The 23,029-nt window shown below is 36.0% G+C and overlaps 1 protein-coding gene across 4 annotated transcripts in view; it reads right to left on the reverse strand.

Moving 5' to 3' along the window:
- Nucleotides 1-2,717: 2,717 nt before the first annotated feature.
- The window catches only part of pnt (ETS transcription factor pointed), a 186,626-nt gene continuing 166,314 nt past the window's right edge, over nt 2,718-23,029 (reverse strand). For 2 of the 4 annotated variants that reach the window (XM_089738647.1, XM_089738648.1), the window contains 5 exons: nt 8,083-8,343; nt 6,366-6,518; nt 5,511-5,623; nt 4,775-4,932; nt 2,718-4,178 (listed from right to left, as the gene is read on the reverse strand). In XM_089738647.1, coding sequence (XP_089594773.1) covers nt 4,115-4,178; nt 4,775-4,932; nt 5,511-5,623; nt 6,366-6,518; nt 8,083-8,343 — 749 coding nt within the window. In that variant the 3' untranslated portion in view covers nt 2,718-4,114. Of the gene's footprint in view, nt 4,179-4,774; nt 4,933-5,510; nt 5,630-6,365; nt 6,519-8,082; nt 8,344-23,029 lie in introns of all 4 variants that reach the window. The other 2 variants (XM_089738646.1, XM_028170790.2) reach the window with 1 other exon arrangement.

The following is a 23,029-nucleotide window of genomic DNA, read 5'->3' on the forward strand; positions in this document are numbered from 1 at the left end:
TATACTGAACTATTTATAGGTACATATTATATGTTTAAATCCGAAGGAACACCTAAATTAATAAAATAAAACAATTCTTGCAGGTATTCGCATCTCACGTTTCCGCCAAAAAGTCAACAGTGGCTATTTTAATATTAGTTTTAACAGTAGTGTGGTAGTTTAATTTGTATTATTGTATTATATAATCATTTCTTCTTTTTTCCCTACCTACTCGCTGGTAGGCTATAAGAGAATTTGCTAACACTTCTCTAGCAAGAGCAGTGTTTCGCAAAATCTACCATCGGATCGGAATCGCGACCCACTGAGAAGATCCGACGAGAAACTCAGCAGTTATACAGTCATGCTTTAATCTACCAACTACTAAGTAGAAATACAAATCTAACATCGATGAATCGAAAAATCGTTTTTTTACCGAAGCTGATATTATGCGTGTGCTAAATAGCGGTCACATTTTACGTTATAGCTTAAATATTCATGTCGAATTGTTAAAATAAAACTTCCGGCATCGTTATTCAAAAAGTATTTAAAGTCTATGATCCGTACTTAGATAATATTTCGTCTGATTACTTGATATATGTACTGAAATGTATATTTTATGAAATAAATGTGAATAAATATATCGCGATTGTATTGCCAATGCTTAATCTAATTAAAAAAATGATTACAATCCATCCAATCATTGACAATGTTTCATTATCTTTTACTCAACGAACTTATTAGAAGTCGAAATTGCTAAGCATGCCCTTATGAAAAAGTTGTATTGCGTTTATTTTTCTCACCACCATTACCTGGCAAGCCTACTTAAACTAGTAAGCTCAAACCGGTGTTGGCATCGATCTGCCATTATCTTATTAAATAACTTAATTTGATTGTAAATTTTACAATACAAGTGTTTTTGTTTAAGAAAAAATCAGAGCAACCAAAGACGTGTGCCAGAGGTATTGACTGCACTATTACGTTTAATGGAGAAGGCTGATTTTCGAATGATGGCAATCACATTATTCTTCTACCTTGAACCCGTCACAGAATCTTCCTTGCCAACGAATGCCAACGAAGGTAAAAAATATGAAATAAGGAAAGATGGAGTTCTTTGCGGCAATATTCTTTGAGCCATTCCTATATTTTTTATTTATTGTTTGTATATATTTTATTTCTTAGGCTCACCACTTACCTAGCTTTAAAGTATACCTACCTGTTGTGACTTCATATTGTGAATTCCGCCACCCACCTTGGGACATGAAATCTTAATTCTCATTTAAATAGTATGCGGGTTACAAATTCTCATGGCACAAACAGGCAGGGGGGGCCCTCAGGTTACGCATACCCAGGAGGCGTACGAGAGCTTAGCCCGTAGACATATGAACACTGACAGTGTGAATGCCATGATCCATTTTATTGTATAATTTGCTGTAGATTTTAATATTAAATATGGTCATATTACATTGCCTTCCCCTCAATGGCTTCACCTTTCATACCCGAACACATGATGCTGTTTTTTTGTTGGAAATAAGTATGACGCTAGTAAATTTTCGTGCAACCTCACTGTACGCCCTGTTACAAATAACGAGAGTTTTACCCGCTCAATACTTAGTCTGTATTTTATGGAACGAAGTTCCTTTTGCGAAGATGCGGAGGGGTACCCTAACCGGGAAAAAACGTCCGTAACGTAAGATTTTTATTAGTAATGCACACAGTGTACGACTTAGCTTTGTAATAATGTACAAATTAGTAATGCACACAGTGTACGACTTAACTTTGTAATAACGTACAAAAAATAACTTTTTTTTTTTTATTTTTATTGCTTAGATGTGTGGACGAGCTCACAGCCCACCTGGTGTTAAGTGGTTACTGGAGCCCTTAGACATCTACAACGTAAATGCGCCACACACCTTGAGATATAGTTCTAAGGTCTCAGTATAGTCACAACGGCTGCCCCACCCTTCAAACCGAAACGCATTACTGCTTCACGGCAGAAATAGGCGGGGCGGTGGTACCTACCCGTACGGACTCACAAGAGGTCCTACCACCAGTAATTACGCAAATTATAATTTTGCGGGTTTGATTTTTACTGCACGATGTTATTCCTTCACCGTGGAAGTCAATCGTGAACATTTGTTGAGTACGTATTTCATTAGAAAAATTGGTACCCGCCAGCGAGATTCGAACACCGGTGCATCGCTCGATACGAATGCACCGGACGTCTTATCCTTTAGGCCACGACGACTTCAAACACACTTTTAACATATTTTAACATATTTTTTTATCATTAATTGGCCACGATCTCAGAACGTTCGTTTGCGCAAGACACTAACTCTTATGCAAACAACCGTGAATGAAGTGTACCACAATAAGTTCGGACGTTACCGAATGACCGTGGGTTGTTGCGAAACCTCCAGTTTTATTTTCTTTATACCTCGAATAGAACATAAAATTAATATTTTTATAATAAGGAACTTCGTTCCCCTCCGGTGTACCACGACACCACACATATTTTTTGTTCCAAATAGCTTTTCGTCTGTTTTGTAATTTTACGTATGCAAGTATTCTAGTATAGTATTGAAGTAGCGATAATTAACGGGAATGTTACGAGCTCATGAGAAAACGGTCATTACCAATGTCTATGTGTGGTCGTGACTATAAAGGACTACTTTCTATTTCCCCTGGGATACCCTTTGAAGCAGCAAAAAGGTTCGATCAATTAATAAACAAAAAGGCAATTCTATTTTCGTAAATATATATATTTAAATTTATATCTTCCATCAATACATACAACGATATTTAGATAAACATCAATATTTATGCTTTAGTTACAAAATACCACTTATCACTTCTTGATGGCGTTATATAAAAATTACATTAAGTTTTCAAAATTCCTTCTACATTGTTTTTGGAGAAGTAAGATATACTATTGAATTCTGTTTTATATATTACAAATAGGTACACACAGATCGGGGAAGACATCGAACGGTTAATGTAAGCTTTCTAAACTCTAAGGAGCACCTTAAAAAAAGTACCAAGTTCCTTTAAATTGCACGTTACAAATGGTATGGTATTGATGGAGGAAAAAAAGAACTTTACAAAATAAAACTTATCGAAATATCTTCGGTGTATGCTAGGAGCTATAAAAATTGAAAATAATACAACTAATATAATTTCATAACTAGTAAGACATTACGTAATCCCTTACCACGAGATCAGCGACTTGTTCACGTCACCTGGTATTAATTTTTTTACTGGAAAAGTTTAAAGAAATTTCGCGATGTCTAGTTTCGTTTATTTAACATATTTTATTTGATTTTTACATGATTTCAGTAATATTGAACTAGACATACGAGAAGTCCCTTTGGTAATTTTGTTTTGTTTACCAATTGGTGGGAATTTAGATTTAAAAATCTTTGGACTCAATTTTCTGTATTTAAAAAAAAACAAATTGTTTAATGTCTCTCATTCTGACTACTGCATGCGCATTCAGCGACTCAAACATACAACACTTACGATCTATTTGTATCATATAATAAAATACCTAATTAACTTTAAAAAGTAACAAAATTAACTTATATTTACAATTATAATTAAAATAATAGCAGAATTTAACTATTTTTAGCACTAGGTTTTCATTTTCATAGTCCGACGTTATGCGTAGATATTATTCAGATTTTTGTAAAATATTGATAGGTTAGTTTAGGAAACTTGGCGTGTATTAAATAAATAAACTTTTTGTAGTCAACCCAAAACTCAAAAGCGTTTGTCATATAATAAGGCACCGTTGGTTAAAATGATGGTATTCACAAATCTAAGGGTTCAAAGTTTCACACGGTGATGTCACTTATCATAAATTTGATTAGTGTGTTAATAATTTCTTTTGTGACTGCATGAGATCAAATCCAAAAATGTTACGTTACTACACTATATTAAAGTAAAAATATGGTGAGTTGTGTATCTAATGTTACTGTTGAATATAAAAGGATTTCAAAAATACCGTTTCGGATATTCTTTATGTTTATTTAAAAACGTATCTTAATATGTTTGACAAAGGGTATAATTTTGAATACTATCTAGTTTATCGACGGGGGGTCGTTAGGGATCGCAGCAAGAGCGAGCCGCTACGGAGCCTTCAATCGTCGTCTTTCTTCTCCATTTTGGGTTCGTACATCGCGTGAAGCTGCTCCGGAGATATTCTGATAAAATAAAGAAAATTATTTTAATTAATGTTATAATGCCTCCACAATGCAGCAATATAAATTTTGTTTTCGAGTACAGTTAATGAATTATTGAATGACTATTTCAAATACTGCTGTATTAGTGAAACGGTTATGGACTTTATTTTTAAAGTGGATTGGCCGACGTGTTTTCGGCCCATCATCCTGGTTTTTTTCTATTACGGCTGCATTATTGATGTGCTGCGAAAACTTAGCTCTACAATTGTTTTTTTTTCCACCTGGTGTTAAGTGGTCACTGGAGCCCATGGACATCTACAACGTAAATGCACCACCCACCTTGAGATATAACTTCTAAGCTTTCAGTACAGTTACAACGGCTACCCCACCCTGCAAACCTAAACGCATTACTGCTTCACGGCAGAAGTAGGCAGGGCGGTGGTTACCTACCCGTGCGGACTCACAAGACGTCCTACCACAAGTAATTGCGCAAATTATAATTTTGCGGTTTTTGATTTTTATTAAGTTTGATCCTTCATCGTGGAAGTCAATTGTGAACATTTGTTAAGTACGTATTTCAATATATACAATCCATGACGTAGAATAAAAAAACTAACCCGAGCAGGCTTTGCAGATCGCACACGAAGCGGTAGACATATCGTTTTCCGGCTGTCTTGTGGATGATGTTCTTATCGTAGTAGTACCGGAGACCTCGAGATAGTTTCTCGTAGTTCATCTTGGGCTTGTTCTTGCGGATGCCCCAGCGTCTGGCCACCTATAACAATAACATCGTAGGCACCTATGTATTTTTGGTTACTATACAAAAAAAGAGGGACATAAAAACTAAGCTAAACTAAGACTATAGGTATCATGTTAATAAAATATAAGTTATAACGATAGATGAATACCGTAAAATGGGGGGAATCGGGATACTTTTGAAGTTCGACATTGATTTTTGTCGTTTTTTTTTGTAGTTATAGTTATAAAACCGAGATCATAATGGTTCCGGTAGTTTAAATTTTCATTTATAGTGCATTAAGATATAGTTTATTATAGAATAATCATGAAAAGTAACAAAAAACTTTGATAATGATTAAATGAAACTATTTAATATTCTTAAACACTAAATAAAAGTCATTTTCAGTTCTACAAAGCTAAATCTCTAACAACCCAACAAAAATATTGTGACATTCCAGATTTATCCCTATTCTACCTTTAGTCCCTATTTTCAATCTAAAATCTACTATTTGACAGTCGGTGACAAAAAATGCTTAACATAAAAGTCAAAATTTCACACTGTTAATCTTTATGGTAATGAATGGAAAAAAGATCTATACATATGGTGAAACTTACCTCATCCGGGTCGGTGAGTTTGAATTCCCATCCGTCTCCTGTCCAGGAGATGAATCCCTGACAGTTCTTGTCGGTGAGAAGCTCCAGCAAGAACTGCCACAGCTGTATAGGCCCTGAACCTGAAAACGTAGAGCACAGTTGCTTTACGACATACGGGCTATATTTATGTACAGAAGAAAGACTTGTAATTTTACTATGAATTTAGTGAAAAGGTTCAATTAGCACATTCATTCATTTCGGTAGGCAGCGGCCTGGCTCTGCCCCTGGCATTGCTGAAGTCCATGGGCGACGGTAACCACTCACCATCAGGTGGGCCGTACGCTCGTCTGCCTACAAGGGCAATAAAACAAAAATTCAATATTTTTAAAACATATCGATCAATGTTTCGTCACGTAAATCGAGTATCTCTACAATTTCGAATCGATTTTGAATTCGAATAAATTCGAAATATAAGTTCCAAATGTCATACGGCACAAGTATATGTAGTTTGTAAATATCAAGTATTTTAAGTATTATTATATCAAGTATCTACTAGCTGACCCGGTAGACTTCGTAGTGCCTCAATCGATAAATAAAAGACCTAAACTTTTGTATAAAAAAAACTTAAAACAAACAAAAGAAATTCGTCCGATGGGGGACACATCAAAGGGAAAACAAAATTGTTATTTTTATTTAATTCCGAGCATTTTCATAAATATATCTACCTTTTAAACCTTCTCTGGACTTCCACAAATAATTCAAGACCAAAATTAGCCAAATCGGTCCAGCCATTCGAGTTTTAGCGAGACTAACGAACAGCAATTCATTTTTATATATATAGATTATCAAGTATCAATATTGTTAATATTGGGTTACCAGTAAAACAAGGTCCGGAGGCGGGGTAGGGGAGCTTGTCCTGCGGTATGAGCGCGTGTTGCTCGGCGGGCCACTCGTTCCACTCAGCGCACGCGCCGCCGTACTCTGGCGTGTAGCTCTCGCCGTAACCTTCACCGTACCTTCCACCGGCACCTGGGAATACAATATTTAAAATAATATATTCGTTTTCTACATTAAGACTACAATAGCTACGGCATTGTTTAGTGAAATGTTTACTGGTTTCCTGGTTAATTAAATGTTTAATGTTTACTGGTGGTAGGACCTCTTGTGAGCCCGCGCGGGTAGGTACCACCACCTCGCCTATTTCTGCCGTGAAGCAGTATTGCGTTTCGGTTTGAAGTGTGGGGCAGCCGTTGTAGCTATACTGAGACTTTAGAACTGGTATCTCAAGGTGGGTGGCGCATTTGCGTGGCGTGACATTCAACAGATGCGACAACCCATGCTACATCTTCCGGTATGCTGTCGGCGCTTTTGAGCCTTAACGGCTATCTGTATGTTTAGTGCGAATTTTTTTACTTTCTCGATAGCGTAAAAGTTAACTCAATTTTGTATACAGTTGGAACAGCGCCCCTAGCGGCAAACGTAGGCAAACGATCCCATTCCATGCAAATATGAACTAACTTTTACGCGATCGAGAACGTTAAAAAACTCGCACTAAGCACACTGCTCTCGAGTAATGTGTCTTGCCCACTGCCACTTCAACCTCGCAATCCTTTGGGCTGTATAGTTTATCATGGTTCTCCTGCGAATCTCCTCATTACTGATTTCATCTCGCAGAGAAATTCCGAGCATAGCTCTGTCCATTGCTCTTTAGGTGATCCTGAATCTTCTGATAAAGCCCATAGCGAACGACTACATCTCAGTGCCATATGTCATCACTAGCAGCAAGCCCTGGTCAAAGACTTTCGTCTTGAGAGAAGTAGCTTCTATTACTGATCATTTCAATATTTTTGAAAAAATGATTTATTACTCTAATTACATGATTCACTTTATTACTCAATTAATTCGTCTTCACTCAAATTATATTTTGGCCAAGTTCGATGCACTGTTGTTCATAAATAGCGTTAAAACAAAACGAGACTAATTAATGCATGCACTATCATCTCATCACCGTAGTGTTCCCCACAAGAAACGTGATCCAAATTAATGACAAGTTGAAATGATTATCTCATTTAACGAGTTTGCGCGTTGAAATCGTACACCGCCATTAATTTAGGAATGACCAACTCCTTTTAATTGTTGTCTTCAGATCTTTTATAATGTTGACTTGTCCTGTCTCTTTTGATAGAGCGATATTTATGTAGCGACTGTTGACTTTCGTTTATTTTGTAGCTGGTTTGACTTTTGTGACAGCTTCTATCAACAAATTTGCGTTGATTTTTCTTAATCATTTTGTTAAAAGTTAAATTAAACGAAAGTGAGTATTAAATTTAAAGAAATCTATGAATAAAATTTAAATTAATTTAAAATTAATAATTGATTTAAATTATTTAAAGAAAGCTATTAATAAAATTACTTCATCTACGAACACCTTATACAATTATGTAACTAATAAAGTGAAGCTTTTTTTTTAATTGCCCTTGTAGGCAGACGAGCATACGGCCCACCTGATGGTGAGTGGTTACCGTCGCCCATGGACTTCAGCAATGCCAGGAGCAGAACCAAGCTACAACCTACCGTTAAAAGATGAACTTACCTCTGGGATACGGCTTCGTATATGCATGTGGTTGGTACTTCGGTTCGTGTGTGAGTAGAGGCTGCGTGTGCGCATGCGCGTGGTGGTAATATTCCTCGAGGTAGGGCTGTGCTGTGGGCGCGGGCGCCGGTGGATACTCCGGCTGGTAGTACTCGTCTAAGGGGGAGGAGGCCGCGGGCGCGGGAGGGGGTGCAGCGCCGCCGCTCGATTCCGTGTAACCATATGCATTGGTGTCACGAGGACCGCCCGTAGTATAACCTCCTGTAAATAAACGAAATTCATTTAGTATTTTGTATTGAAAGCGACACTAAAACCTTCTTTTTGGGCGTGGGAAAGCGATGAAAGTGATCACTTCGATAAAGGTCTTCAAGAATCTCTTGATAATAGTTTTGGTTCTTAACGTTGATTGGCGGACACATTCGTAGCTCGTGAAGTAAAGTAACGTTTACCCTTCCATTCTAAGCTTATTCTTTAAAACTATCAAACGACTTTTTATGCTTGTTCTGGATAAGCACAGGAATTGAATGTAAAGTAATGAAGTGGTACTTGATGAGAACCCATCAACCGGCTACGTGGTAGAAACAGACATCATGTTACAGACCCGTATCAGGGTCACATGCTCTACAACGATGTCCGCTGGCTAAAATAGAACTATTTCGAGATATTGCACTAATCGAAATAATAATAATAATAATTTATTTATTTCTCTCTTAAAGGTATAGAACAAATACAAATAGAAATTAACCTTAAAATTTATGTTGTAAGCCTTTAAAAGAGCTGAAGTCTGTACTAGGTTCAAAGACCTGTATTATTGATCTCCAGGCTCCCTCCTTCTTAAGCTAGATTAGGTTAGGTTAAGTCGTGAACAGATGCTGCGGACTAGTGTTGAGAGATCATTACGTGTTGTCATTTAAGAAGGTTATGCGTTTGTGTGTGTGTGTGTGAAATAGATGATTGTGGTTTATTCCATGACGCACATTTTTTGTAAAATCAGTGTTTGCATATAGAGTGCGAGACGGGTCGTGCGCGGGGCACCGAAGCACGACGGTTTCGGTTCACGGCGCGCCCTTTGTTCTGCGCGTGCACGGTCGGACCGTGCCCCCCTCCCCTCGCCCCAACTCACCTCCCTCCCCCCTCCCGTCATTCGCTCATGACATCAGAATGTGCTTTGATCACCATCCACCATATTCGAAATATAAAATTCGAATTTTAAATTATTCGAGAGGAACTACTGGTCTTCTTCTTCTCTTTCGCTACCAGAGCAGAGCTTATTGGAATCGCTGTGCTTATGCATAGTGCGTTAAAGAGATAATTCTTTCAGCGTATCACGTGGTTCGAAGGGTGAGGCAGCCGTTGTAATTATAGGTACTTAAGACCTTAGAACTTATATCTCAAGGTGGGTGGCGCATTTAAGTCGTAGATGTCTATGGGCTACGGTAACCACTCAACACCAGGTAGGCTGTGAGCTCATCCATCCATCTAAGCAATAAAAAAAACCCTTCTCGTTACTTCTTGATTACTGTGTCATCGCCTTCATGGAATTAAAGGAGTTCTAAGCGGTCGACAATGGTTTGCCCAGTTCCCGTCACCAAACCCCATAGTTAAGTAAGTGCGTTTTCTACAGAAGTAATATGTACTGGGTTTCCACCATATTACTACTCTGCCTGTTCTATCGCGAAGTAGTCAAGCGTTCGGTCTTGAAGGATGGAACAGACGTTATACTACACAATTAAGAGTTAGCGTCTCTGGGTGAGTTGCACTTCGCAGTCACTGAACATCGGGTGATCACTAAGATTTTTTTTATATTGTTTTATGGCTTAGATGGGTGGAGGGCTCACAGCCCACCTGGTGTTAAGTGGTTACTGGAGCTCATAGACATCTACGACGTAAATGAGTTCTAAGGTTTCAGTATAGTTACAACGGTTGCCCCACCCTTCAAACCGAAACGCATTACTGCTTCACGGCAGAAATAGGCAGGGTGGTTCAACCGGCTATCTAATAAAATAATAACCATGAGAACGTTATAGAAATCACACCATAGAATAACCTTAATAAATAAATAACTATCAAATATAAATTAACAACCAGACAAGCTGTATTGTTCTAGAGTTTAAACTGTCTACCTGAAATCATGTTGTTTTTCTTCTTGGACGACTATTTTCAAGGTCTCTTTTTTCGTCTGGTAAGAAACTAGTAAGAACTACGTGTCCGGTTAGATAATTTAAAAAACTCGAAATTTAAAAAAAAATCTACATGTTTCGATATTTTTATTTGGCTACGTTATATTTTCCTAAATATTAATTAGTTTTTTTTTGTATATTTGAGTTTTTCAAGTTAATTACCTACATGTTCGATATCAAAATTATAGAAGTCCGTGAGTTATTTTAAATTAACTAGATGTTGTAGGTATATATGTAGGTATAGGATTGGTTACTACGACAAACCGGATAAAACAATTGAGCAACATAATTAAAACTCCTTTTATGGTTTAATGACGCGTTTTAGCATTTAGAATCCTTACGGCTTTCGTGGTCACGGACGATTTAAATGTTATTCGTCGATATTTAATTGTGAAATCTACCGTCAAATTTTTCATAAAAAAAAAGTCTCGACATTTAGGTTCCTTTGCCCACAATAGTTCTAATTAGGCTTAAAATTCACGGAAACTGAAGAAAATACTTAAGTAACATTTCATCAATATGAGATTGATTATGCAGCATCTGCGGTCAAGAAAGTAAGAATATATTGAACGGGAAAAGAACAACGGATAAATTCAAAAGAATGTAAGAGAAGATACAGGGTAAGGCTGTTGGAAGACCTCAGGATTTTTTTCCTAACTATGCTGAGCCTTGAGATATCAGCTTCTACTTGACGTGTAGATGAGCTCAGGCGGCTCAAGCCGGGAGTGTTGCTAACACTGGCCCTAGCAAGAGCAGTGCTTCGCAGAATCTACCACCGGATCGGAAACGCGATTTTTATTTTTTATTTTTATTGCCTTTGTAGGCAGACGAGCATACGGCCCACCTGGTAGTAAGTAGTTACCGTCGCTCATGGACGTCAGCAATGCCAAGGGCATAGCCAAGCCGCTGCATAAAAATACATAGAGGAACTTTATTTTAAATGTTACTTAGATTTGTATTTTCTTTTAAAACATATCAAATACATAATATTTGAGAAATGTAAGCAGATAGGTAGGTATGTTTCGTTTTTTTTTAAACTTCGAAATCAGATGATCAAATCGTTTTAATTCCAATTCAAATTCTTTGTTACCGTTGTGTGTTTCAAAAAGGGCAACGGTAAGAAACCCCGATTTTTACGCACCGAGAACAAAGAATGCGTTTTACTACGCCGCAACTATTTATAATGACATTTTTACATCTAAAACAACGGCTTTCAAAGAACAAAACAGTGAACAAATCACCGCATCTGTCACATCAGTGCATAGAAGTATTTTAATGAAGGAACAACGACTAATTACAATTCCCCAAAGTCATCAGGACATCGGTAATAAATCGTTTGGAATAAATTAAGATTTTAAGTAAAAAGTTCGAGTCTTGAGGTAACCTTTCTGGCCTGTACGGAGAATTACCGTTCTAACTTTTAAATAGATTTCGAAAGAACTTCTTTTGCTTTATTTGTCGATATCGAAATGGAAACGCTACATTTAAGATAATGTCTTTATAAATTTGACTGGAACGGTATTTCTAGACAATTTTAATAAAGTACAACGCTATTTCGAAGCAATAGTTTTTAAATATTAGGTAAGTTGCGGATGCAAATAAATTTTTGTTTGTTTCACTGAACGTTTTCGAAGCGGCATTGCACATGTAAAATCGCCTTTGTCATTCCAAAATGCTTGAACAGTATGCACGATATGTCAAAAGTAAGTTTCAAATAAAATTTGGCTTATTGTCAAACTGGCAAAGTTTTAAAGTCTCGTTTGAATGTCAAAAAAAACAAAAAAACAACAGTCGACGTCAAATTAATCATTTGTGATCTAAAAATCTGTTGCTTGAGCAAAAATTAAAAAAAAAAAGTAGGTACATTGTATATAATTCACATAAAAATGTTCTATTTGATGTGAATACCGCGTGCTCCGGTAACTATTATTTTATCTTCGCAAATAACTCACGCCGTTCTAGAGCACTGGAGTCGAGAAATAATTTCGTTATGACAGAACTGTCAATCTTCATTTGATCCAGGGCTGAAGCGTAATTTAACGAGAGAGTAAAATCATATTATAAGATGCCAGAGTCGAGATATTATAGTCGTCGTGAGATGTTTGTTGCGTGAAGAGGCGTGGGGCGTGCAGACGGGGCGGACCGGGCCAATCGAGCGCAGCCACGCCTCGCGCGCACTCCGGGTCGAAAGGTCGCTACTCCATTGGCGCAGAACGAGCACAGATTTATTCTTCTACTTTCAATAACCACGTTTCAACTAGACGTCGACTTCAGTTAGGGATGTCCGAGATGCAATAAAGTATCGATAAATATATCGTAATTTTATTAAAAAATATCGATGTATCGATATATCGGTATGATTTGACAGAGAATATAGGTGCTAATCAATAGATATCATTTAAAAAAAATCAAGAACAATCATTAAGAACTATAAAAAACTTAATTTTAAGAAACTTAAAAACCAAATATTAAAACAGCAAATCGACTCGATCAAAAACAAAAAATACAGAAAATATAATTTGTTAAAAAGATATCAGTATAAAAAAAGTTTTCCTTTTTAGGATTTTTTAATCTTAAAACATATAAATGTTCATTAGTCTGAAAAAATATAGATTTTTATACCTTTTCGATACTTGGAGTTTTATATCGATACGTATACGATACGATATATCGAAGTATTAAATATCGCTCAAAAATATCGATACATTGAAAAAATAATATCGATATATCGATGTATCGATATTTTTTCAACAAGCCTAAATTTAGTCGTCCCTGACCAAGAGAGCAGTGAAGTACTCGATACGTCGGAAATAATTTGACAATAAAAAGTGCGAGACTAAACCGTGAAAGTAGTTTTAATTATGTCTACGAATCAAAAAAACCGAAGAAAATTCTATAGATGTTAAACTGATAGCATTAGTTAAATAAAAGTGTGGAATAAATAAACAAAACGCACTCTGGGAACAAAATTTCAGACTAAATAGGCATCATATAAATTAAAATAACAAGTAGCCTGAAAGAATTAAATACCATAGCTTAGTTTCTTTCGCAGTTCAATCTACTATATCAGGTACTTGATCAATACTTTTATTGAGAAAATAAATACATACTTAAAAATACTTATATTACTACTTCAAAGAGCAACTTGAACGAGAAACGTTGGGCTCATTGTTTCATTAAAAAAAAGTTCTCGTATAGTTGTGAACATAAGTAAGTAAGGTAAACTACAACATAATTAAGTATAAGATAAACATAACGAAAATTGAATATTACATGATATTAATTGAACATGAGTACTAAGTTAGATTAAATAATAAGATATGTCGAAATCAATATTGAGACGCTAAGATAAACATGAGTACTGTGCACACTGAGTATCCACTCAGAAAAAAGGCATAGGCTCCATAAGAGTTTTTACGTACCTAAGCCGAGTTCAAGGTAGATATATTATCCCTCGCTATTGTTAACCAGCAATCGAATACGAAATCAGTTTTGCGCGTTATGTGAGGCCGTTGACCGTAGCGCGTTAATTAATGTTCTATGGCTTTACATTGCGCGCAGTGTAAACACAATATTTTTTCGCAACGACTTGCTTCACAAGTTTGATATGAAACACGAGACAGTAGTGTTTTAAAAAAAAAAACTTCATTGCAATAGAAATAGGATTTTGGAGCTTAAAATACGCCCATACTTTCAGTAGGTAATTATGAGAATTTATAAATTTTGAGGGTTTTATTACACCATGGTACCGTAAAAGTACAATATTCATTGAATAAATGTTAGGTACGTCCCATACAAAATTTGTGAATCTCTGCTTAGTCGCATCGCTTGATACAAGCACACCGGGAGTATTATTGTTCAGGTCTCGACGAATACGAAGTGACTCAGCCGGGTTGCGAGCGCACTGAATAATTATCAACCAATTTTTTCCAATTACTTCGGGCCGGCATATGCGACAGTAACCTAAGACCTCGCGACAGCTGTTACACTTTTTACTCTTTACTCGTTCGAAACTTGAGAGCGAAAATATCTTCTTTTTTCGTCGAAAGCACGCGCCGGGTCAGCCACATGGCGCGGTGTTCTCTGATGACAGCGTCGGGTATTTGCATAAAATATTCGATTTTTAAATTAAGTAGATAATTCGATATTTTTTTTTAAACTAATCCATGAAGGTGATATGCATTGAAGACTTATTATTGAAGTATTATCGTTCAAGCTTTATCAATGTTCACCATATAGTAATTAATTTTGTACTAAATCCGATAGAGTTTAAGAGAGTCAGTTTATACTTTTTTATTGCTCTAGGCGAGTTCTCAGTTAAGCTCGTATTAAATTGTTACCAAAGTATGTAGACATCTGCCATTATCCACTTTGAGACATGAGGTCCAAGTCTCAATAATGCTATTACTTAATGACTGTCCAACTATTGGAAGAGAGATTTGGGATTAGTTCGTCTCAGAAATCGGCACACTAAATGCACCAAAGTCAAACATATAGAACAGTGCTAAGACCACGAAGTTTCTATGAAAACATTCTTGACATAAGTAATAACATTAACCTTCAGACACAGCTCACTGAGTTTCTCGCCGGATCTTCTCAGTGGGTCGCGTTTCCGACACGGTGGTAGATTCTGCGAAGCACGGCTCGTGCTAGGGTTCGTGTTAGCAACGTCGTCAGGTTTGAGCCCCGTGAGCTCACCTACTAGTTAAGGTTCCGCTGAAATTGCCTCTCAAGGCTATCAGCTAAGGTAGAAAAAAAAAATAACATAAAAAAAATATGTTAAAATTACATATATGAGCACGATAATAATTATTCATGTTCTAAATTAAATAAACCGCAGCGTACATTGCTTAACCGATCTGTGCGATTCCGAATTAGGGGAACGGAAGTTGAAATATGATTTTTTTATAATTAGAATATGGCGCGCAGGTGAGCCCGCGACGATGGCTTGACGTCGCGCGCTGTCTGGACGTCACGTGCTCATGTATTTATTTATTTCGATCCCATTCATTAATTGAAACAAACCTATTCCTATTTATAACTAACTACTTATTGATTTTTTATTTAGGTCAATGTCGGCGTAATTAGCAAACGTACGGCAACTGTGCTTGTTTATTTCTGTTTTAATGAGATTGTGATTATTTTCCTCGGGGGCAACCATATGAATCATGCTGAATAACTATTACAAAATTATCAAAAAAAAAAAATGTTTGGCTTCAAATGACACACCGATATAAAGCAGCGTATTATTATTACTAATCTTATTTTCTTTCTGTCTGTCTGTCACTGTCATTAAAATCTTTCTTTCGTTTTTAATTTCGTCTACTGTGTAATTTTCGGAAAGATATTATTAAATACTTTGAAAGTAAAATAAAATCTAATAGTTATAACAAATTAAATTTTGTCAACTAAAATTACATTACAGAACTAAAGCATTGTAATTGCAAGAGTACATTATTTGAAGATAAAAGGAAATAGCTGTCAGCGTGTGGCGTTTAAATCAAATTCAAAATTGGAACATGTTTCGGCAGGAAGTGGCAAATATATTAAGTCGCAGTCGTTTCGTCGCGCCAACAACGTAACGTGTGTTCGCGTCCTATTGTCACAAATGAAGCTATTTAAAATCTTTCTAAATCCAATGTGCGTGCCGTTTATATTTAAAAGGTATTTGTGAACGTAGTTTAAATCTTTAAAAAAATATGAATTTCATATAGTTACTACGAAAAGGCTATAACAATTTATGACCTTAACTTGGTTTAAAAATAAAGAGTTTTCCTTCACGCAACGAACGCGAAACTAACACCAGATCCACCGATATTTATTACCAATAAAATGGCGTACAGCCGATATTATAATCACACAGACTTTTTACTCCGTCCGATAGTTCTAAACAAAAAATATTACAAGCTCATATCGAAAATAGAATTTCTAGCTTATACAATAATATCCGGTGGACTATAATAATGTTGGCATTAAATCGTCAAAATTATTATAATCAATATGTCGCGGCAGTTCCGGCCGCAGATTATTTAGCAAAGACTCTAATGCTACAACCAATTTCGAGCAATTAATCGACGAAATTATTCAGTTAATAAAATTGATGTTCTCATTTAATATAAATTTTTGTCCAGATATCGATTATAGATCAATTGTCAATTCCATCGAATGGTATCTCGAAGCAATAACCTTCGCAGTGCTTAGAGCTCGGTGAATCGCTGAGCTATTATCTACATTGTCTAGACCTAATCATAGAGCATAAAATGTTTCAGACATAGATTGAATTTTATAAAATGCACGATATTTATACGTGTCTGTGAGAAATCATAAGAAAATAATACACATATGTATTTTTTTATTACTTATTAAAACATAGTTTTAGTTTTGGCTCATAGTTGTTTTGTTTCTATCAAAATTATACGATGATCAGCAGCTTCCAATATGGGCCCGTGTTTTCGATTTACGGCTTTCGACACGTTCAAATACAGTTGCTAGGATTTAATTGATATGAGAATATAAATATATAACAATTAATGTTTCGAATATTCCGTATCTATTCGCGTTAGAAGTGCAGAGCCGTGGCAGGTGGCGTTCCACCTGCGCACGCGCCGCCGTTACAAAAACACTGCACGACTATCGCGAGGGGACCTGTGCACTGTAAACAATAGTTGCCCGTGTAACTAAGGATTTAGGGGATTGGGGGCTGTGCACACTCCCCACAATTGCGTGCTGCTACAGATAGCATCGTCCAAGATACGCAAAGTTCCTAGACCTTTCTTTTTTTAATTGATCAAGTTTTGATCGTTTTGCCACTACTCCAGTTTTGTTATGTGATTTTTATGTTGTACTTTACCGGTTTATAAGTACATGTGCTAATGGTGGTAGGGTGTAATGAAGGCTCAAACGGGTAGATTCCATCATCATCCTACTATCAATACGACTACTGCGTAGCAGTTTCGCGTTCCCGTTTGGAAGGTGGGTCAGCCGTTTTACAATTCAATTGAGACTAGCACGTCTAATGTCTATGGGCTCCGGTAGCCTTGAACTCATTCTCTCATCTAAGCATAAAATAAAATAAATTACATTTGATAATTACGTTGTTTTATTCTGTGGTAGCATTTAAAAAAAGCGTCAGAGACTTTCTCGTTGTTTATAAGCTGTCGTCCTCATGGCTGACATAAGGGAAGCCATTAAAAATTAAGAACGGTTTTTTTTTATTAATTTATAATAAATATCCCGCATTAAAAGCCGATTTTGTTTAGGCAGCGATTTTTTTTCCAAAAGGAAATTGTTTATTACGTTACAAACGGATCGGAAACAAGATTAACATAAATTTCAAAAGTATTCTAAAAATAGGAAAAAACTGTATTCTCTTAATTGTCTTTTAAGTGACAAGAGGAAAGTGTTTATTGTACGTTAAGAATAATATTCGTGAAATTGAGGATGTGACGTCTCCGTGATTTGGGGCAAAGCCAGATCGGTTTATTCTTTAATTTTAGTTTTTACGAAACGCCTAGCTTTGTATGCGGAATAATTATTGACGTATGAAATCAAAGGGATCCGGTTTAATGTCACCGAGTGTTAAGGGTTGCCATAAAATCAGTATAAAGGAACGCTAGTCGTGATATCGGTCGTAGACATAAAAACTGGAGACAGGATGTGCCGGCGCTACAGACGACGGAAGCGGCGGCCCGGCTTCAATGGAGGGACGTGACCTGCCTGTGACGTCATTATCATTCAACTTTAGAACAAGCGTTATGTCATAAAAATTGCCTAGCGAATAGGCTGGAAGACTCCGCGAAACAAGTATACGAGTAGAGGAAGTATTCTTGATTATTCATCCAATAACTAGTTATTTAACATATACCATTATGGCTTGTTGATGTTGCACGAAAACACAAACAATGAAATCTGATAAAAAAACAGTGAATAGAAGAAGGCTTTAAGTTTGTACCAATTGTAGATGTACATCTATGGTATAAAGAAATGATTAATACTACAATGCGAAAATGAAACGCAAGGATATTAAAAAAAATTATCAGGCATATCTAAAAATTCTTAATGCATTTTAATTTTAAAATATAGGCCGAGAGCTAGGAAACTGCAGCAACGGCGTGTAGACAATTACTAAAAGGTACAGAAGCACGGGCGCGGCGGCTGGAGGAAGTGGCTATTTTCATTTATGAATGGACGGTAGTACGTGATGTTTGAGTAGTGCTGTGACGTCACTGTACACTATTAAGAATTCCATAATAGAACGTGATTTAATATTTCTGCGTTTCAAATGATACTAATGTTTTAAACACAACTAACAAAGGTTAACGAAACAATTATTTTATGCTTCCCACTAATTAAATGTTCTTGTAATTTGTTTTAAGAATAAATTTATAGTTTCGGATGAAGATAGATTTATTTTCCTCACCTGCACAATGAATTTAATAGTTTGATTATTGTTAATGTTAAAACGTGTAAGATCATTACAGCAATTTTGTCAAAACTTGTTTAGTAGTAATTCTTATGGAATCAAGGCTGGCGGAATAAACATGAATCATTTCAGGACTTGTATAATTTATGTCATTGATAATACATACTAATGTCGGATCTTCAACGTTATTGCTTATAAATTTTGGAACGTTTTTGGGCATTTGATTCCTGGCGGCAAAATTTCCCTTTACGTTTCTCTACAGTTTAATAGGTACTTCATTAAAAATGCACTGTACAAACAGTCGAACTATGGTACTCTCTTCCGAATCTTTTTACTGCATAGATGCGTGATAGACATTACATCACCTACTTTGAGATATAAGGTTTAAATCTCTTTTGTATGATATGGCTATCGCACCCTTCAAACAGGACTGTATTAGAATGTCGCGGCAGAAATAGACGGAGTGGTTGTACAGGCAAGACTAGCCAGCTCACAAGCATTTACACACTTACCACCAGTATGCGCTTGAATCTGAACATTTTCTGTTTTTAATACGCTTGAATTAGCTTGAGTTAGCATTGTTTTTATTATAACTCGTCAATGTCATAACAGTATTCTTTGGTAAGGATATGGTATTGTGAGGCAAAGGTGGTCAGCGGCATCCACGTAGTTTGATGATTTGTAAAGGGGTTTTCAAATGTACCTTACTGTAATGCTGTTTTCGTGTTTATACTTTTGTGTTTGTCAGCATACCAATCGAATAACTATACAAATAAGTAAAATTGACGCATCAGTGCATCAGTGGGTTTCCGAAATAATGTTTTTTTAAATGTTTGTATTTTGTTATGGTCATTACCTTTTTACTAAAATCCAAACGTTTCTCTCTGATGACGCTCTCACCGGCGGATAGAGAGTTTTGGTGTTAATTTTATAAAATATTTTTATGTTTAGTGTTCGCGTGTGCAATTCATAACTTTGGGAAACATACGTTTTCCAAGCCGTGGGCTCACCTAGTTTTGCGTAAAATTAACGTATCCTAGATCATCGAGAGATAACGTAGCCGGTCGGATCGTTTTTTTATCGTCAATAAAGTTTGTACGTGTGAACACCTAAGTGTCGATGGTCGTGAAGTGCAGATGCCGGTAGGTCACTGATGACACAGCTGCAGTCTTAGACAGGTGCAACTAACGCAAGACAACTTGCTTAATTCACGTTAAATGTCAAACAATTAAAGACTTATACGCTGATTGTATTCGTTATAAATAATATTTATGATGTCAACGACCCATTTAATGTAGATGTCTGACGCTCAGACTCATTAGGAATTCGACGTGGACAAATTATTTAATTTTTGTGTATATAAAATATACAAAATTGTTGGTTTTAATTAATTCTGCTTTTAATTATTGTAGAAAAATAATTTACGTAAGAAGTTGATGTTGTTGAACTCATTTTATGCACGAATTTCGATAATGTTTTGAGTTTAGCTTGGCCTGACGTGTGGTTTTCATTCCTAAACATTGATCAATAACATGTGCAATTGCATAGCGCTTTTTAATCTACGCTCGTCTATAATAAATTTCCATTAACACACATCTAAGTATTATTTTAATCACGTAAACACTAAGATTCACCGCAACCTGTAAGGAAGGAAGCGATTACTGAAAGGTTATCGACCGTGGACCGTTACCTCTAGCCTCTGAATGGTCACCATTTATGACCGTCGGCCACATTCGCTGCCGTTTTGGAACTGACACACTCGACACGGCTGTACAGCGATTAAATCTGAGTGAACTGCATGAATATTCATGATACCGTAATACGTGTGCGTTTTTCCTAGTGAAAAATATGTTTATGTATTTGTTTGAATGTTTCGTCTATACTTATTAATATTATAAAGAGGAAAGATTTGTTTGTTTGTTTGTATTGAATAGGCTCCGAAACTAATGAACCGATTTGAAAAATTCTTTCACGGTTTGGAAGCTACACTATTCTCGAGTGACATAGGCTATAATCTTTTTTAAAAAAAATTAGAGATCCTTACTAAAACTCCAATAATGTAACCCAAAGTGTAAAAAAATACCTAAAATGTTCTTTACATCGCGTGCCCTGCGAAAACTATTGATGATAGAATAAAATAATGTACTACGACTTTGTAGAACACCTTATTATTTACAACGTCGTTGAAATTTTTGTTAAAGACCCGAGCGGAGCCGGAGCGGTCCGCTAGTTTAGGTATATTTTGGTAACACTCATCTGAGAACTTTCTTTGTAAATATGAACCTATTTAACTCAGGATTTATTGTTACGATCCTAACAAGTACTCAAGGACAATTAAGTAAAAAAATACTGAATTCTTTTTTATTATAAACGAAACCGCAGGGCACCGTAGCTGTAATATGTACATTTGCTAAATCGATTTATTGCAGTATATTCTAATTACGACGGGTTCCGATTATGTGGTAATTGCAAACAACATTGAAGCCTCCTGAACGACAGGTGTGGTTGTAGCTTGCACCTAAGTAAAGTCTTATCAAGATACACAGCTGTGACAGACAAAACAACATTGTTTATTTAAAAAAAGCGATGGATTTAAAAAAAAACACCAAACGCCGATCGATGCAATTAAGATAATGTTAAATGGTATACTACTAATTTTAATATTTTCCCATAAAACATAGTTAGCGAAAAGCCATATTTAAAATAAACTAGTTTGGGATGATATTAATTAAGCCGCCAGCATCGTTATGGTTATAAATCTACGTGTGGGCACGTCATATTTTATGTGTGATATAGTTTCTCTTTTATTGAGTCTTGTATTATATATTTAAATTTAATTGTAATTTCTAATTTCACCGTTATTTCAAATACTCAATTGAACTTCTTTTTTTTTCCTACTTAAGCTGAAACCCTTGAGAGGCTATTTCAGCGTAACCTTAACTAGTAGGTGGGCTCACGGGGCTCAAACCGAAGTGATGTTAAGACTGACCCTAGCAAGAGCAGTGCTTCGCAGAATCTACTACCGAATCGGAAATGCGACCCACTGAGAAGATCCGGCGAGAAACTCAGTGGACCAATTATTGGTAGCCCTAAGAATCATAAGAAAAAGTGCCTTCAATTAGGGAGATTTCTAAAATTTTGATCTGTTTTGGTAACCTTAAAGGGAAAAACTCAATGAGAGGGTTTTTGTTCAATAGACCGACGGTCCGATTATCTTTGTTCGGAACATGTATGATTTTCAAGATTATCTTGAAGTTGTTGTTAGTGCGAGTCAGAATTCAACCGACTCCTGAGAGTAGGCAGCGGCTTGGCTCTGCCCCTGGCATTGCTGAAGTCCATGGACGACGGTAACCACTCACCATCAGATGGGCCGTATGCTCGTCTGCATACAAGGGCAATAAAAAAAAAATCCGCGTGACTATAGTAGCTACCTTCTTTATAATTATCTTTCGAATCGAGTTTTTAAATTACATAGCAACTAATATTTTAAAGACTGTGTAAGGATATGGGTTTAATCTTTTAAAAATTATCGCTATCTCTCTTGCACATATAAATCTTAATATTATTGTTGCGTTAAACTTTAAATGCCTTTTTTTGTTATCAGCAACCCCAGCGCTATCGATGATATTAAGTAAAAAGTTAAGTAAAAGTTACTTAGCTTTGTACGGTCTAAGTTTTGTTTTGTTTTAGAATATTGTTAATTTATTGTATGGTTCTTTGCCGCAACATCACTTTACCAATTGTTTTAGTGGGTACGATCATACTAGATCTAAATAAATAATTATAAATTTTACATTTCATTTTATTTAAAAAATATTAATTATAAAAGTGAACTTTAATAGAAATATGAAGAATAATCTGCACCCGTTTCGGTTTAGTAATTAAATGTGCCACAGACAGTTCAAACATTTGAAATTTTATTATGATTAACTTTTACAAAATCACAGTACATTTCAATACATTTCATTATTTTTCATAATGCATCATCATTCAACATCAAAAAACAAAGCTCGCAATTCGCTTTATAATTTTGAACGTATGTGCCATGTTTAGATTCATAGACAATTTAGATTATTTTCACGTAATTCATATATGCAAATGTAAGCTATGTGACAATACTGCCAAAGCTTCACAATGCGCGTCACGCGGCGGAAGTTGAGCGAGGTGCGCCCGCGCTCCGCCGGATCCAACATGGCGGCGGCGAAAGTACTTCCTCTCGGAGCTTGAAAGTTCTCAATGAAACGCTTTATAAGTGCGTTTTGGCTTCTAACTAAAATAAATACGATAAGTTTCTTAATGGCAGAATGAAATTTTATTTATTTGTCGAAATGTTAACTGCATGTGA

The sequence above is a fragment of the Bombyx mandarina genome, chromosome 25 (genome assembly GCF_030267445.1).
Source record: "Bombyx mandarina strain Sakado chromosome 25, ASM3026744v2".
Classification (NCBI taxonomy): Eukaryota; Metazoa; Arthropoda; class Insecta; order Lepidoptera; family Bombycidae; genus Bombyx; species Bombyx mandarina.